This window comes from Aethalodelphis obliquidens, unplaced genomic scaffold (genome assembly GCF_003676395.1).
Source record: "Aethalodelphis obliquidens isolate GAN/ISIS:26980383/991018 unplaced genomic scaffold, ASM367639v1 scaffold20, whole genome shotgun sequence".
Lineage (NCBI taxonomy): Eukaryota > Metazoa > Chordata > Mammalia > Artiodactyla > Delphinidae > Aethalodelphis > Aethalodelphis obliquidens.
The window spans coordinates 26,805,333-26,823,678 of record NW_020837964.1 but is presented as its reverse complement, the minus strand read 5'-3'; the positions used below and the strand labels follow the sequence as shown (position 1 = coordinate 26,823,678).

Here is an 18,346-nt window from a genome sequence, read left to right as displayed (position 1 = left end):
CATTGCAGCACTATTTGTAACAGCCAGGTCATGGAAGCAACCTAAATGCCCATCGACAGATGAACGGATAAAGATGTGGTATATATATATATATATATATATATATATACAATGGAATATTACTCAGCCATAAAAAGAAATGAAATTGGGTTATTTGTAGAGACGTGGATGGACCGAGAGACTGTCATACAGAGTGAAGCAAGTCAGAAAGAGAAAAACAAATATCGTATATTAACGCATATATGTGGAACCTAGAAAAATGGTACGGATGAACCGGTTTGCAAGGCAGAAATAGAGACACAGATGTAGAGAACAAACGTATGGACACCAAGGGGGGAAAGCGGGGGTGAGGGTGGTGGTGTGATGAATTGGGAGATTGGGATTGACATGTATACACTGATGTGTATAAAATGGATGACTAACAAGAACCTGCTATATAAAAATAAATTAAAAAACAAAACAAACTTGGCCTGGCCCATTCAAATACTTTCAGTTCAGGAATGGGAACAGTTTGAATTTCCCATGAGCCTATGTTACTTTTATGATTCCTTAGTTAAACACAAATCTTTGCCCCACAGCTTTCTATCCTCAGCCTCAGGCCCTGAAGTTCAGCTAATGTGCAACCACGATGGGACAAACCAGGCAAGCCCTCGCTGCAGAGGCAGAGCTGAGTCTAGGCCTCCTGAGCAGCCAAGTCTGCCCTGGCCCAGCCTCCAGGCAGACATTATCTGACCCGTCAATGCCTCTACAAAAAGGATACAGCCACCACATAGGAAGCAGGGGGACGTCAGCACAAGGGAGGACAGGGATGGCATATGACTCCCATCAGGTGATCCTCACCCGTGTTCTACTCCTGCCACTCTGACAGGAGCCGGCCCGAGCCTCTCTGGGCTATAGTGTCCTCATCAGTAAAACGGAAGAAGGGAGGGCTCAGACAAGAAGGGCTCCTGACACTTGAGGCTTTTGGGTAAAGCTGCCAAGGATCTAGGGAGATCACCTTGGGGGTTGTTCTCTGGCATACTTGCCTCCTTAAGAAATGCCCCGGGAGGGGGCTGGACTGGCACGGTCAGTATTATTGGCTTGGTTGCAGGCGAAGCAATCAACGTGCTGGTAGCAAATAAGGGTCACAGTGGATCTGCTCTCCCCCAGGATGGGCCCTGCTGAGAATGACTGCACGCCTGTCCCCTCAAGTTCATGCCAATTAACGAACACTCTCATTTGGAAGACAACGCCTCCTGCAACACACCGTGACTTCAGAGGAGCCGGGTAACGCAACTATGCCTGCTGCAATTTCCTCAGTCTAAGGTCACTCTGGCTCCAGCTCCATGAAGGAGGAGGGCTCCAGCCCCTGCAGCCTGACCTTTCCTTCCTCCTTCCCTTGGCCTCATAATTAGTCGTCGTCATCTTCCTGGTGAGCTGGAAAGCTGAGGGCAGGGGCCATGCAGTCGTTGGTGCCACAATTCACATTGGCCTGGGTCCAGCTTAGATAATACATCCCATCACCCTCAACGCCCCCTCACTTCCTCTCGGATGGATATGTGAAGCATCTGGGAAGTCAACAGCTGCCGCCTTATACCCCAAAGAGGGTGGTGAGGTAATCCCCATACATAGTCTGACAAGTGCCACGGGGTGAAAGGGGCTCTGTGTGGAGGAGAGTGCATTACTGTATTTCTCTGGACTTCCAGGAGCACTCCACTGATGTCCTGGCACCGGAGAGAGATGAAAAGTTAACCGGGCTTTCTCGCCTCCACAAAAGCATCTTTCATCCCACAACAGACTCCAGATTGGAGGGAAGATTTCACCACACAGTGGCCAGAGACAAGAAGCTCTGTTGAAGTCCCTGACCACCCAGCCCCACCCATTTCTGAGGACCCCTCTGTAACCCAGAAAGCTTGGGAGACAGACACACGGAGTCTAACAAGGGGAATGCTAATGTGTTTCAGGATGGAGAAGCGGGCCAATATTCAGATGTGACTGGAGTTGGCCCTGAGAGAGCAGGCTGTCACCTGGGCTGATGGGTGCTCTGCGATGCTGAACGATGGTGACTCTCCAAGTAGAGGGGCAGCATCCACGGCGAAGGCGGCTCCAGTGCAGCTGTTAGCAGGAAGAGGAAGGCAAAGTCGTCTTGACTGAACCCACCTAAGTGCCAGGTCCTGACGACTGCGAGGGGAAATGAGAACTCAGTGAGTGCCTAAGGCAGCAGTGGAGCACCTTTCCCTACAGCCCTCCCACCACTGCAGCCCTGCCCTCCTCAGAGATTCGGTCATGCTTACCCAGAGCACACTCTGGAGGATAAGGATGCGGGAGAACAGTGCTCCTTGTCACTTAACTTCTCAGGAGGCAGCAACAGTAATGACGAATTCAGCACTGTGTTTTTACCTCTAGTCAAAGCCAAAACAGCCAGTGCCCACAATTCCAGCCTCATCCTGTGGGATGAAACCAAATCCAGAGGGAGTGTCGGGGAGAGCACAGTATCCAGGATGGCCTTTTGTTCTTTTTTGACTTTGAAATTCTTATCACATAAATATTACCTTTCAAAGAAATCGTCTATAGTACAAAAAAAGTACGTAAATGATACAACCATTCCCTCCAGAAGTAATCACTGTACAGTTCTTATGTGTCCTATGAGATCATCTAGGTGTATCTACATATGCTCTTATCCACCCCCAAATGGTCTTCCCTCCAGAAATATTACATACAGTAGAGTTGTATCATATAAGTGTTTAACTTTTGTAAATTTAACTATTTGTGCCAGGGTCATTTCACTAACCAAGCACATGCCCCAGAATAAGCGTGAGCAGGGAGAGTGGTGCAAGATTTCAGTTCTCTCAAGTGAGTCCAGTGTTTAAAGAAACATTTTTCCTTCAAGTCCCTAAATTCAAGGCAAGTACTTCATCTGGAGCTCAAATTGGGAGATGGTGATCTGTTCCAATGCTGAGGAACACTAGATGTGCTGATTGTTACAAAAGGGCAAGTGAGGCTCCAACAAGACACCTTCCTAAGGTGTTTAAGAGCAATCTGGAATATATGCCATTTTGTCTAAAGCTTCACTTGGGACCCACCCCTCAGTAAGATGATTCCACTGGTGATACACTATTCAGTTTCTTTCCATTTAGTTTCTCTTGGAAGTTGTTCCAAATCAATTTCTATAGATGTCTTGTTCTTCAAGTGCTTATTGTAAGCTATTTCACAGCATGAATGTATGGGATGTTCTTTGGAAAGAGTTCTATTTTCATACCATAAAGAAAGAGAAATGTCACCATTAAAAAAGACACAAACTAAGAACAAATTTACAAACCAAGAATATAACATTTTATTCATTTCTGGATTATGAGTATTACACAGCATATACATATATTTAGATAATATATAAAACAAAGAACAAACCATAGGAAGAAATATTGGTCTGAAATTGCCTTTACGGGACATCTTTAATTCTGTAAGTTCATGGTAAATGTATCTCCCCACACACCAAGGCAGGCAGCAAGATAAACTCTGGCATTCATGTATCAAAGGACAGCTTATCCCCCACTGTACTTACAATGCACGGCACGGTCACTGGTAGCCACAACCAGGGACGCCAAGGAGTAGGTAAAAGAACTGCAGCACAGTGAACTAATATAAATATTTGTTTTTTGCACTGTCCTCCAGATAGTTTCCTTTTTAAACTAAGAGTCACATCCAGGGTCTATCCCTTGAGTGGCACTCCAGTTATTGCTGAAGGGGAAAGAAAAAAAAATAGAACAAAGGCATCAGTTTAAGTTATTAGAAAACAGACAGTCAGTGCCACTGACCCCCCACCTCTAGTGACACTCAAGGGGATGCTGGACTGTGGGGAGATGCATATGTGTCACCAGTGGGCAGGCATGTAAGCACCCATCATCGTGTCAGAGGGGACAGATCGGCTGATAGTAATTTGGGGCTGATGAAGAGGTTCAGATGGAGATATTCTGCAAGGAAGGCCTGGGAGCAGGAAGCAGCAGGATGCCCCCCAGGAGAGACGGTATCACTTCATGGAGGTGAGACAGCAGTAACAGAACATTTCATGGGATCATTCCTGATTCAGTGCTGGTGGTGGAAGACCTAAGATCTTATGATGTAAAAGTCCTCCATACTCCATGTCAACACAGAGAGGCTCTGCAGCTGAACTTGTAGAACAGAGCACTTTCCAGGGACACAGCTTCTACAACTCACTGTCTGGCCTTCCTCTGAGGAAAGCTGGCTTACCTTTGCCTTATTCTGAACTGGGAGATACAGTTTGAACTCTGCTGGCAGTTCGTCTTCTGAGTAGAGTCTGTCTGAGAAGTAAACCCGTCGGATGCGACAGTTTGCGTGGATCTGTGGATGCAAGACTTAAAATAAGTCTCAAAATATGATTGTCTTTCCTCTTTTCCTGATGTTCCTTGAGCCCCCCGCATGGTGCCGTCAAAGCCTCACCTCTGTGGCATCTCCTCAGCGTGGCTTAGGGGTAGATTTTGACAAGAGGGAGATTTTACTTGCTGTATTCTCCCACTGTATCTGAGCAGATTCCTGAGAAGGTCCTGGGCCTCTCTGAGGTGAAAGCCCCCTGGACAGTGACTTGGGAACTTTAGCCAGAAACCCACACTGTTCTGTCACCTGGGTCACAAGCCAGTAACAAACAGAGCCTAGACCCCTCTCCCATTTGGGGCTCCATCTGGAAAAGGAGCCAGTACCTGCACCCTGAGGGTCTCAATGTAATTTGTGCCATATGCCCGCCGAGTGAAGTCTGACAGGTTGAACTGAATCTGGTTCCAGCCGTCATCCAGCCGCATGGGCATGGTACAGATGAAGGGTTTGACCCTGGTGGTGCTCTGGTAGTTACTTGCCCGAAACCGCCGACGCACATTCTTGTCATCTAGTACCTATGAAATATAGAGAAGAATCACATTAACTCCATCTTGGAAGAAGCAAACAACCTTGATAAGACGAGGACTTGAAACTCCCACAGCCTGGTTTCCCAAGGCTGAGACCCAAGGGAGAATAAACAAACCAGATATAGGTCACACTGGATGCAGACGGCCCGGAAGTAGCTAGTTTATCTTGTCTGTTGCCAAGACAACACCAGCTGCTTATGACATACGACACATGCATCAGGCCCCCAGACCATAGCATGATTCCATAAACATTCTTCCCTTTGAAAAATTAAAAAAGCTAGACTTGAGACCAACAATAGCCCAGTATTAAATAGTAACTTCCCAAATGGACACTACTCTAACCCTCAAGCTTTGAACTCTTGTAGCTATTGATTAGATTTTCTAGATGCTTACTGCTTCTTTTAAAACTTGGCATTAAACTTTGATTGATAATACCAAAATAATAATGCCATAATAATAATGCCATAATAATAATGGTTGCGGGCTTCCCTGGTGGCGCAGCGGTAGAGAGTCCGCCTGCCGATGCAGGGGACACGGGTTTTTGCCCCGGTCCGGGAAGATCCCACATGCCGCGGAGCGGCTGGGCCCGTGAGCCATGGCCACTTAGCCTGTGCGTCCGGAGCCTGTGCTCCGCAACGGGAGAGGCCACAACAGTGAGGCCCGCGTACCGCAAAAAAAAAGGTTGCATCAAGTGTACAGCAGAGGTAGAAAAGAATACATACAAAAGGATAAAGATACTTTCCTGCGGCCACTTTTCTCCTATAAATTGACAGGACATCTCTTTGGTATAGCCAAGAGTGTAGAGATTCATGTGCACATATTTACCTGTACTTCAAAGGTAAAATATTTCTTCAGGTTTTTGATAATCATGACAAGGAAGGGAAGTTTAATTCCCAATGTTTTCTTTGGGTCTGCAGGACATGTGATATATGTGGTGCTGTAGAAAGAGGAAACACCAATAAACACACTACTTGCCTTTTCCTTTGTGGTATGCACAGCAATAACACTCAGTCCAAGAGGATAAATTGGAAGGCAGATCTAAAAGATCCAGATACGTCATCCAATGATCCCTCAACCCTTAAGTTAAGCTAATGTGTTAAAAAAAAGTGCTGGACTCTGAAACAAAAGTTTAACATAGCACTAGACATCAACAATAAAATATCTGAGAAACAAAGCCAGACCAGTGGATCTGCAAGTTCTTCCAGTGAAAAAAGATTTAATTCTGGTCTAAGAAACTATCAAATGATAGAAAACCAAAACTAAGACCATTGTAACACTGAAAACTACCCTGGCCATCCACTGGATGATTACTGTAAACCCATACCTCCACATAAACACATCTGGGTTAAATATTAATAACTAAGACTTATACAGCACTAAGTGCTAAGCAGGTTTTAAGTGTTTTATACACATTCACTTACTTAATCTTCACAATAATTCTACAAGGAAGATGTACTGTCATTATCCCTATTTCACAGGTGAGGAAACTAAAGCCTGGGGGATTAAATAACTTGCCCAAGGTGAGCTCTAAGTAGCAGAGCTGGATTCACACCAGGCAGTCTGACTCTGCAGTTCATGCTATTAACCTCTATGAATGTACTACCTCCTGGCATTCCATGTCTCTGGGAGAACAGAGTGGCAACCTACCTGACATTTGTTCCTTCAATCTCTAGCACCAGCGACTGGATGTCATTATCGGTGATTCTTTTGATGTGGCCATTCCGTACCTACAAGGGATGAAATTAAACTGGTTAGTACTGAAATATCGACAAATAACTCTGTTAAGATTTTGAAGGCTGAATGGGACTATTTAAAGCAGCGGTCTCCAACCTCTTTGGCACCAGGGACTGGTTGTGTCGAAGACAATTTTTCCACGGACCGGGGTTGGGGGTGGGGTGGGATATGGTGGTTCAGGTGATAATGCCAGCAATGCAGAGCCGCAGATGAAGCTACCCCGGCTAGCCCGCCGCTTACCTCCTGCTGTGCGGCCCGGTTCCAAACAGGCAGCGGACCAGTACCGGTCCGCGGCCCAGGGGTTGGACACCCCTGATTTAAAGAAAACTACAGTAGCCCAAAGGGCACAACACAGAAGTTTGTGACACGATATGTGAAAGTAAGCCATGCTATTACCTCTGTACAGGGCCCAATCAACCACCACAGGAGTTGCAGGCAATTTGGCAATCTATAAATCAGGACAAATTTCTTCCCAAAGAAATCAACTCAACTTAGATCCAGCTAACGTTTACCAAGCATCTACTATACACTAGGAACATTCCTAACAACAATGAGCTCAGTCCTAACAACAACAACAAAAATCACAAGGTCGTTGGTGTTGCTTCCACTTTACAGACGTGGACACTGACACTCAGGGAGTGCAGACGACAGACCCTAAGTAAGAGGGGCAGGATTAACGCCAGGCTTTCCACTGCCCTACACTGCCTCACATAGTTCTCTGGCCAGAAAGGTCAAGTGCTGAGTGTCACTGAGAGGGAGGGTAGCAACCAAAAACCGAACGTATTACTACCCCAGGTTTACTCCTACTTCATGCTTCCTTATCTTCTTTTCCCTAAGTTTCTACTTTTTCAAGTATGAATCCGAGTCCCATCTGTGCCGCACACAGAAGCCTTCTTTAGCATTTTCAGCCTACACTGACCTCTCTTCTCTCTGATTCATTTTTCTTGCTCATGTAGCCTAGACTACATAATTTAGCACTTCATCCTACATTGTTTTGCATTGTTTGCTGCATATGTAGGGGGAATATGATGGAGAGGAATCAATATTCGATACGGATTCCTCCTCTCAAAACATATTTAGGAAAGCACAATTATCTTCAAGCATTATATCCAAGCACCTTATATGGACAGAGCAGAGACATGCAAAGGCACTTCTGAGACAGGGCTGGACTGTTAGGGCTGAATGTATTAACACATGAAAAAGATCAACCAGGTTTAGAACCTGATGCATCAGAATGACAAGCATGTGGTCTTTTACTAGGTATAGTGAAAACGGCTGCCTGTGCTGTCATATTCAACAACTCATCATGTGGCTTTCCATGAGACTTGCATATGGGGAGAGAATACAGCGTTGAGTCTGATAGTTGTAATGTTCAACACAATTATTAATAACATGGCATTCTGTCTTTAGACGTCAGTCTCTGCGTGCTCTGTTCCTGTTAATTTGATCCACTTGTGGTGTGCTTGGTATTCCCCAGGTAACATCTGATATCACTGCCCATCTTTTTCTGCCAGATGCAACTGAGTCTTGTCTCCTCAAAAAAGTATAAGCTGAAGGGTAAGGACCAAGTATTAAACATCATTTATATGTTCTATAGTGCTTAGTACTCTGCTAGGCATAAACTAAGCATTCAAATATTTGCTGACTTCTGGAATCTGTCATCCTAAGAGTTGGCACATATGAAGAGATTCAAGGAGGATTTTTCAAAAATTCCTGGATAACATATCCACCATGGGCTATTATGGGAAGCCAGAGATCCTAAGGTATATCACAACGCTAGTGAGGTTACCAGCATAAAGAATGCCTTCCCACAAATCATCCTTTGGTACCCATTGTCAGAGACAGAATGCTGAGTGGATTGGCCCCAGATCTCTGCCAGTGTAGCATTTCTGGATTCTCAAGTCACAAACATCACATTGAAGTGCTTCTCAAACAAAGCTGGCGACATCCAATGCCCTCCTGCTTTGAATTCTGGGCCTCTTTCCAAGGGAGATTAAAAGCACAAAGACTTGGATCACAAAGACTTGTAGCACATGCCAACACTGCCCACCTCATTCCCCATATAAATGCTCCCGAAGTGGCAATATTCCTCCTCTGTTTGCTAGCCCACAGCTGCTGTGGAAAATCAGGCAGACTTCTTGGTAAAGGAGGAATTCATCAAGAAATTTTTCCATATAATATGTTGCAGGCACACTGATAAGAGCTGACAGTATCCCAACAAGATGCAAATACTAATTATATAACATACCACTAATTATTCTCTATAACTTCATTCTTTCTTAAAAAGGTACCGAATGCAACAAACCAAACAGATGGTTAAATTGAAAGGATTAAGTAATTAGGGTCCAAAGACTACTATTGTTAAAAGGCAACACGTTGCAATTTAGCCAACATTGTAAGTGGGACCTCAGATCTTACATCCTGGAAGGTCTCTCTGACTACAGTCACGGGAAGCCTCCCTCAGCTCCAGAAAACCCAGCCAGGTTTCACAGGGAGGAAATGTTAGGACGTTTGCCTTCTGCCCATCTCAAAGTTTATAGCACTCCAGTAAATGTGACTACTCAGGTCTTTACAGAAGAAAACAATGCCTTACACTGCACACAGAAGCCAACAGACTAAAAGCCAAAACAGACTCTGTGTATTCTTACACTTCTGTCCCAGGGGCAAACTAACTTTCAGTTGGACTGTCAGTAACTTCTTAAGAGAAATTCCTTTCACAACACATAAACTACCACACGCACAAACTTAATTCTTACAAAATTAACATAGCCCGTAAAACACGAGAACCCAGAGGGGGAAAAGGCAGCTTTTTCGAAGGAATGCCCAATAGTCTCTCTAGAGTTTTAACCTGCTTAGTGGCGAGAACAGTCTAAATAGAGCTTTGCCCAAGGAGAAAGTTCAGTCCTCAAAGAAGAAAAGTATTCTCATATCACAAGCTGCCAGAGCTTTAAAATCAAATTAAGGTGATTTCTTAGTGAATTATGATTTTTCTTCTTTATTAAGTTCAAAGGCTGTAAATACAAATTCAATGGAAGAAGAGTGGAGTGGGGCCAGGGGTGCAATTAACCAGAGATATGGGTGGGAAACGTCCCCAAACTTCTCTCTAGGCTCTAAAACTACGATCAAAGGAGAAAGAGAGGTGGACAATTTGGGACAAGGCCTCCCAACCACTCTGGCAATCTGGCTGTCACTGCCTTAAGTTGTAAAGGTCTTCCAGGAAGCAAGCCCCTCCCCAGTCCAGCTTCTGACAAACATGTATAACAAGACACATGGACTCAGAAAGTATCAACTTCCTTTCCTTAGCTTCTTCCAGTTCAGAGGCCACTAGGCAGGCCTGGCTTTGAAATGAAGAAAAAATGAACTGGTCAGCATTTATTGCACATGGTGGAAGTAGGTTTTATTTTACTTTCCTCTCTAAATTAGAAAGTGCCTATTGTTTTTGACTTGCTAATTTTTTTATTTCATGACACATTCCTGTAGTGTGGCCTATGAGTGTTTTATTCCTCCAAAATAATGATAATAAATAAAGCCAATCTTACATTTTTTAATTTCATGATCTCCTCCCCTCCCCCACCCCCGGGCCCCAACTATGAGGTGGAGGTACTTCAGAAGCTTCAGAACCCAGGCTACTGGCAATTAACAATCAGAATGGTTCTCAGCCTCTGCAGGCACCAAGAAGGGAATCTTCAAGCCCTTTTTTGCAGTCACTCTCCCAGGCTTTCCATGGTTGCTGGGACAACTAATAAAGAACACTGATTTTTTTTCCCCCAATGTAAGCCCCAGGGAGGAGAGTCAAAGCTGAGCGGGGAAAATACTACTGGGATAGGGAGGAAGCTGGCCAATGCTCTATATTTCGTCAAGTGCTTTAAAAATAACACGAGTTGTATCCGTTCCCCACTCCCACCTTTCTTTTTTGTGGCTCCATCCACTTATCCTGGCAGACAGCTGAGCCCTCAGCCATCTGGCATCCTAGTCTTAATGACACATGTTCCAATTTACATTAAGCCTTTAGAGCTGTCCATTTCAGCAGGAAAGTTTCTGCCCTGAGCTAGGGGCTGGGCTCTAAGTCAGAAAACAGGCAGAGGGAGACCTCTGTGGGGAGAGCTGGGCATAGCTCTGTCTCAAGCCCTGGGCCTTGTAGGCTCCAGTGGATTGAAGGCTTCTCTTCCTCTGTGGCACGTAACAGGGACTATCCAAACAGCAGACAGGCAACTTTGGACATTTACAAACAACCCTTTAGTTAAAGTAAGGACAATTATATGTATTGCTAACCAGTCTCTTCCTAAGAATGCCTTGAAAGGGCAAGTGTAACTAAAACCCAGGCCTTTGCCCAATTATAGTAAAAGCTATTTTTTGGAAAAATGAATAACATCCTCAGATTGACCCAGGGATAATCTGAAAAAAATAGTTTTAGTACTTTCATGTCCAAATGCTCTCAATTCTACTACTAGAAATTTAACACGTACCAACAAGGTTTGCTAATTAAAAGTTAGGCTGTGGGAACTTTTTTTCTGGAGAGAGACTTTGTTCATTTTTAAAATTAGGAACTGGGAATGGGAATCTAATATTTTCCAGCAACAGCCACAAAAACTCTGGTTCTAATATTTCGTTTGGGAATGGGGAGGATCAGCAGCAGAGAAAGACAAGGTGAGCAGAAAGAAAGAGAAGCTTGTATGAGTTAACAATCTCATGTAGTAGATTTTTAGGGTATTACCAGTAAAGTCTGAAAGTTACATGTTTTACACAGGCATAAGTGGGAAAAGAACCTCCTGGTATTTTCTTTACAAACCGCAAGTAATGTTTACATTAAACATAAAAAGTCCTTTAATAATGTAGTATTTGCTGATCCCAGAAGTTAAGGGAGCATTAAGAAATCCCTAATTTCTGCTAAACTCTTGGTTTGAAAAATTACAAAGGTCTCTATCAGGAAGCTTACCGTCCAGCCAGGAATACAGATCTTGAAGCTAATTTCAAGTATGATGAGAAGGAAGTAGAGGTTCTATAAGTGGATATAAATTAACTTAACCTGAGGAGGTACCTTTGAGCTGAGACCTAGAGACTAATGAAGAAGGGTAGGAGTGGGTCCCAGGAGAGGGGCCGGCAAGTACAAAAGCCTAAAGCAGGAGAGAACAGACTTCTTTCAGTTCAGTAGGAGGTCAATACTAGAAGGGGGATCCTGTGGGACGTCAGCCTGGAGAACTAGTTAAGCAGGTACCAGACCACAGTCTGTGTGGCCTCAGAGCCATGTTAAAGTTTTGGATTGGGAAAGCCATGGTACACTGACTAAATTATTCTCATTTCAGAAGTCTGGAGTTACTGTACTTCCTATTCCTAGGCATCTGAATATTGGGCTCAGTTATAAATTTTTTACTTACTCTTGAGCAAATGCCTCAGTTCCCTGCCCTATTTAATAATGTGTGCCATAACTGTTGCTAAGCATTTATATACATCTTCATTTAATCTCCATAACCATGAGAAGGAGGTGGATTACAAGATGAGAGAACTGAGTAGTTGAGTACTTGCTCAAGGTTACACAGCACAGGACATATGACAGAGCCAGGACGCAAATCCAAGGTGTCTGACCACACTCTGGCACTGGAGTTTCAAGGTAAGATACTATTCTTCCCCCTAAGGAACCTGTAGTCTAGTGGGAGATATACAATAAATAGGCAACTGCCATTCAGCGTGATATAGAGCGCCACAGGAGCACACAGGAGACATAAACATTATTTCATTGGGAACTTAAGTTAAGCTGAGATTTGAAGGATGAGATGGGGGGAGGGGCTGAGAACTTCAGAGTGTCAGATAAATGCAGGTATTGCAAATGTAGCCACACCCCCAAAATGAATTTGCAAATTAACTGTTATTATGAATATGGCATTCACTCCTCATATTCATAAGGAGACACAGAGCCTAAATGAAGCCAAACCTAAGTTTTCAAAGACTGCTCTTCACCGTAAACAAATAACAGAAATTCTCTCTCCATAAACTCAGGAAGGAGAATAGTAAAGTTTTGTGAAATCAAAATATGTAACAACTAAAAACAGGCACTTATAGCCAATATGTACCTACTAGCAGAGGGCAGGGTCATTTCTAGATAAATGTGGACAGTCCTTCCCTCCCTCCATCAAACTTTGCCCTTATTACAACTTTGCCTTATTCGGAATCATGGGAGTGGGGAAAATGTCTTCTCTTCCCTAACTTTGTATCTCCCCAAATCTATACAATGCCTGTCACTTTGCTGTTGCTCAATAAATCTTTGAGAAGAATATCAGTTCCCAGTATTTCCCCTTCTGGACTGGATTCCCAACACTTTCTGAGGACTTTATAATACAGCTGAGTAAAGGAACACATACACCAAAGCCTATGGATCTGGCCCCAAACTTTCCTTTCTTCCTCCCTTTCCTTCTCTTGCCTCACGGGGGAAAAGTTCACAGATAAACACTTTTCAATCTAGTCTAAATAAGAAGAGTAGAAACATATAATTTATTTTTACTATTATGAGAATTTTGCTTAAAATGAGTGTTCCTCTAAAGGTTTTCTTTGCCAAAATGTCTGCTTAATTTACTCCATGTAACCCTGCCAGTCGATCTTCTAACAATGTTTTCACACAGGTTTATGTTATTAGGGTACCATCCGACCTCTAGTGGCGTTGTTAAGGGACACAGCGCACCATGGTTACTCTGCTTTTATATTCCGTGTGCAAACATGTTGACTACTCAAAAAGCTGCATTTGAAAAATAAAACACACTACAAAAGATCAAGCCCAGAAGGGTTAAAATGGGGCAACTCTGATAAAAGTTTCACCTGATAGAAATGCTGAGGCCTCTCTACCACTGGAATTCTTTGTGTTGGTAAGTTCTCTGACCTGCTCTGAAAACCTCTCCTCCTAGATCAAGCCCCATTCTCTATATCAATTGCCTCATATTGACACTTTGGTTACAATCCCAAATTCAACTGGCATACAATCCACTCTCTCCTTGCCTTTGGACAGTCCAAAATTAAGTCAAGCCACAGCTGAGAAGCCATCATCTTTACAAAGTTCCCAGGTACACTCATTCCGGGTTCTCTTTGTAGAGGTACAATTTCAGAGTTTAAATGTTTTTTATTCCAATGTGAACAAAACCATGGAACTGAAAAACTCAGTAAAATGTAGGAAAACAGTTAAGGAACTGCTCTCTTGGGTAATAAGTAACTCTTGGCATTAGCTCTAGTTTGTGGACAGAATCACTGTGAAAGAGGAGAGCTGGTCAGATTTCTCACACATGCATAAGGCCAAACTCATTACATTCAGATCTTTCAACTATCTTATAAAAATGACATTGTGAACACACCACCCCCAAAGCTGCTCTCAGAAAGCAGAATTCCCTAGTGGCAACAGGCAGAAGGCTGTCCATGTTCTCTCCTAATCTCTATGTGGCCCCAAACCTTCATCTGTGGATAAGGGAAGACAGGGAATTGTTCTGAGATGATATCCAAAATTCTTGGCCTCATTACCAATGAACTGCTTATTTAGATTATCCTACATTCTTCTCTATAAAAACAGCATTCAACATACCACCTCTCTCCATTGTCCCCGAAGGAGTGCAGTACTAAGGTTATACCCTAAATCACCTGTCTTCCAATGTACAGTGATTTATATTAACTTATATTCAAAAAAGGTACGGATGACTGGGAATTTGCATGAGAAAGGAAATATCAAAGTAATTAAATGCAGACGAACTCATAGATTGCTAGGCACACATGCCCCCAATCAACATCTCCAAAAAGTGGACAGGGTCACCATCTCCCAGAGTCAGTGAAAGTTATCATCTAGTGGATGCCTGAATAAAGACGATGAGGCTTGTACTTGGCGTTCAGCTTGTTAACCCAGACAACACTTTGTCACCATTTTGCAACCTCTCTGATGGAGATCAGCCACTGAAGGCAGAGTACAGACCCCAAGTCACAGTGAGTGTGGAGCAGGTGCCAAAGGCCACCGAATTCCGGCTTGGCTGGGATCAGTGGGAGGAAGGGAGCAAATGAATGAAACCCAAACATAACTGAGTTCTGGCTGTGCCTCTATAAGGGGGCCTGGAACAAAGGCTCTGTGTCTAGTGCCCAGCACAGTGCCTGGCACAACACAGGGTATCAGTAAATATTTGTGAAATCAGTGAACAGCGGTTCCTTTCATCTGCGCGTTCCCGAAGCAACCTCACGTGAGTTTACGCTTTTCATGCCGTGAGACGTGCACTATCGACCCCACCATATAGATGCGGAAATCGAGGCTGAGGAACCGACTGGCCCAGTCAAGTCTGCCGCGAGGGGCAACTGTCCTAACCACACTACTGCCGCAGGACACTTAAACCCCAGGCACGCCCACCCCACAATGCAGCCCCCGCGGCCTACACGACGCCCCCACCTCGCGCCTCAGTCACGCCAGGCTGGGGACAGGAGACAGCAGAGACCGCCCGGCCTCCCCCAGGCGCCAGTTCGACACAACTACCCGCTACCCCGGGCCCAGCCCCGGGCCCCCGCCCCGCCGCCGCCGCCCCCAGCCCCTGACCTTTTTGTCCCAGATTTGCAGGGGCTTGCTGCCAATGCTGTAGAGGATAGAAAGGAAGCCGCTCTGGAACGTGTTCTTGAACATCTCGCCCGCGGCCTTCTCCTCAGCCGCGCCGAAGACGACCTAAATATTGGCACCAAGTGGCGAAGGGAAAACAGGGAGCTGGCCCTAGTCCGAAGAAAGGACGCTGCGCTCCTGACCTCCCGCTCGGTAGCCACAGACAGCTGGACTTGGACACGCGACGCTGCGTCCGTGAACTTCAGCTCCCATAAAAACTAAGCCACCTCAACACGGAAACCACAGCAACTGCCGCCCGCGCCGTTCTCCCCTCCTTAAATGGAGGCGGTGGCCGCCCGCCGCCTGTGATGGATCCCTCCGCCCCCTGAGAGCGCTGAGCCCAATCCCGCCACAGAGCTCACAGACTTCCTGTTCCTTCCGCTTAAGCCCCGCCCTAGTTCCGCCTCCTCGTGAAAAGAACTCCTTTGCCAAGGGACTATTTTTCCATCGTGGTCCCATAGCTGCTTTTAGAAAGCGGAAGGAGACAGGATTATAGAATATGTCGTTAGAAGCTACGTAGTGTCATGGAAACCTGGCGGGGGTGGGGTCAAAGCGCGTGAAGGCCAGGCCCCGCCCCCTAAGGGGCTAGGAGGAGTTACAAAGGCAAAAGAAAAGTGAGGAAAGGCACGGAAGGTGGCTCGGATAAGCTTACCTGGTGTCCTGAGAATGACAAATAAATACTTGTTGGCCGAGTACTGGATAAGGTTAAAGCAGCTAACCAGTATTGCGCACTAACTGTGCTAAATGCCTTATAGGCATCTGCTTTAATTATTGACAGGATCGTTATGTTATGAATACTCCACATAACTTGTGGGATGAAGTCAAAGCAATACTTGGAGGAAAATTTATCGCCTTAAATGCATGATTAGAAAACAAGGCCTGAACATTAGGATAAAAGCAGAAATTAATGCAATTAAAATAAAGTTGAGGGCTTCCCTGGTGGCGCAGTGGTTGAGAGTCTGCCTGCTGATGCAGGGGACACAGGTTCATGCCCCGGTCCGGGAAGATCCCACATGCCGCGGAGCGGCTGGGCCTGTGAGCCATGGACGCTGAGCCTGCGCGTCCCGAGCCTGTGCTCCGCAACGGGAGAGGCCACAACAGTGAGAGGCCAGCGTACCGCAAAAAAAAAAAAGTTGAGTTGGTTGAGTTGGATCAACAGCTGTTTTTTTTTTTTAAATCAATTAATTCTTAGAATTTTTAAAAATAAATTTATTTTTATTTTTGGCTGAGTTGGGTCTTCATTGCTTCTCACGGGCTTTCTCTAGTTGCGGCAAGCAGGGGCTAATCTTCTTCGTCCCGGTGCACGGACTTCTGCTTGTGGTGGCTTCTCCTGTTGTGGAGCACAGGCTGTAGGCGCACAGGCTCACTAGCTGTGGCACATGGGCTCAGTAGTTGTGGCTCATAGGCTCTAGAGTGCAGGCTCAGTAGTTGTGGCACACAGTCTTAGTTGCTCCGTGGCAATGTGGGATCTTCCCAGACCAGGGCTCGAACCCATGTCTCCTGTGTTGGCAGGCAGATTCCTAACCACTGCGCCACCAGGGAAGCCCTAGAACATTTTTAAAAAGACATAAAATAAGCTATGGTATTTCAAGTGTGGAAGAAATCCCAAATGTTGGAAACCAGTCACTCACTGAGCACTTACCTGGATATTACTCTGTGTTCAGGCCTGTGTTGGGTATTGTGGCTGACAGAAAAGGAGTTTGCAGCTAACTTCACTGTAACAACTAATGTCATCATTGTAATAACTAATAATTCCTAACATCAATTGAGCATTTATTTTGTGTCAGGCATATAATAGAGTGCCTTAGCCTTTATTAAATCATTTAATCCTCATGGCAATGCCGTGAACAGTCCAACCAGAATTTCCAGACAGAAGGAAAAATATGGATCTTATTACAGCAGAAAGTCAAAAATGTTTATACAAAGCTGTTATTTTTGGATGATTTCTGAGGACTCTGTATAATTCAGGTCAGTGAACAATTTATCCCTTAAGGTTATTAAATTTTTCAAAATATCCTAGGGGGAAACACAATTACTGTACATTAGATTTTCATGTGCACCTGAGTCTATTGCAGGATTTTTTAATTCTGCTCTCTTGAACGCAGACAACACCAAATGCTGGTTAGAATGTGGAACAACAGGAACAGGAATTCATTGCTGACGGGAATGCAAATTGTACAGTCACTTTGGAAGACAGCTTGGAGATTTATTACAAAACTAAATATACTCTTATAGGATTCAGCAACGCCACTCCTTGGTATTTACCCAAAGGAGTTGAAAACTTATGTCCATATCAACACCAGTACACAGATGTTTATAGCGGATTTAGTCAAAGTTGCCAAAACTTGTAAGTGACCAAGACATCCTTCAGTAGGTGAACAGCTAAATAAACTGGTACACCCAGACAGTGGAATATTATTCAGCACTAAAAAAGAAAATGAGCTATCGAGCCATGAAAAGACATGGAGGAAACTTAAATGCTTGTTACTAAGTGAGAGAAGCCAATACAAAAAGGCTACATACTGTATGATTTCTACTATATGACATTCTAGAAAAGGCATGGAGTCAATAAAAAGATCAGTGCTTTCCAGGGGTAGGGGGGTGGGGAACGATGAATAGAGCACAGAGGATTTTTAGGGCAGTGAAAACATTCTGTATGATACTATAATGATGGATACATGTCACTATACATTTGTCCAAATCCATGGAATGTAAAACACAAAGAGTGAACTCTAATATAAACTATGGACTTTGGGTGATTATTATGTGTCAGTGTAGGCTCATTAATTATAACAAATGTACCACTCTAGTGGGGGATGTTGATAATGGGGGCCATGCCTGTGTGGGGGCAGGAAATGTATAGAAAATGTGTACCTTCCCCTCAATTTTACTGTGAACCTAAAACTGCTCCAAAAATAAGGTCTTAATTTAAAAACAACAACCTTAGAAATATCTTCAAGACCTTGAGGTAGACAAAGATTTCTTAAAAGGACACAAAATGTACTAACATAAAAGAAAATATTGATAAATTGAATGTCATTAAAATTTTAAAAGTCTGTTAATTAAAAGACAAGATTAAGAAAGTGAAAAGGCATACCACAATCTGGGAGGATGT

At 44.3% G+C, this 18,346-nt stretch overlaps 1 protein-coding gene across 2 annotated transcripts; it reads right to left on the bottom strand.

Moving 5' to 3' along the window:
• Positions 1–3,289: 3,289 nt before the first annotated feature.
• On the bottom strand, positions 3,290–15,506 carry CFAP20 (cilia and flagella associated protein 20). 2 transcript variants are annotated; one of them, XM_027119749.1, is made up of 6 exons: positions 15,175–15,502; positions 6,543–6,622; positions 5,721–5,832; positions 4,695–4,883; positions 4,228–4,338; positions 3,290–3,717 (listed from the first exon to the last, which is right to left on the bottom strand). In XM_027119749.1, exons 1-6 carry the CDS (start codon positions 15,256–15,258, stop codon positions 3,712–3,714), a joined length of 582 nt encoding a protein of 193 aa, XP_026975550.1. In that variant the 5' UTR covers positions 15,259–15,502; the 3' UTR covers positions 3,290–3,711. The 2 variants fall into 2 exon arrangements, with proteins under 2 accessions (XP_026975550.1, XP_026975551.1); XM_027119750.1 differs by lacking the exon at positions 4,228–4,338 and having other exon boundaries at positions 15,175–15,506.
• Positions 15,507–18,346: the final 2,840 nt, after the last annotated feature.

Excerpts from the sequence above, each read along its gene's own strand:
- CFAP20 (XM_027119749.1), bottom strand. The coding sequence starts at position 15,258 with ATGTTCAAGAACACGTTCCAGAGCGGCTTCCTTTCTATCCTCTACAGC. Across the intron at positions 6,623-15,174 it reads TGCAAATCTGGGACAAAAAG|GTACGGAATGGCCACATCAA; the intron begins GTCAGGGGCTGG and ends CATCCCTTGTAG. Across the intron at positions 5,833-6,542 it reads ATTGAAGGAACAAATGTCAG|CACCACATATATCACATGTC; the intron begins GTAGGTTGCCAC and ends CTCTTTCTACAG.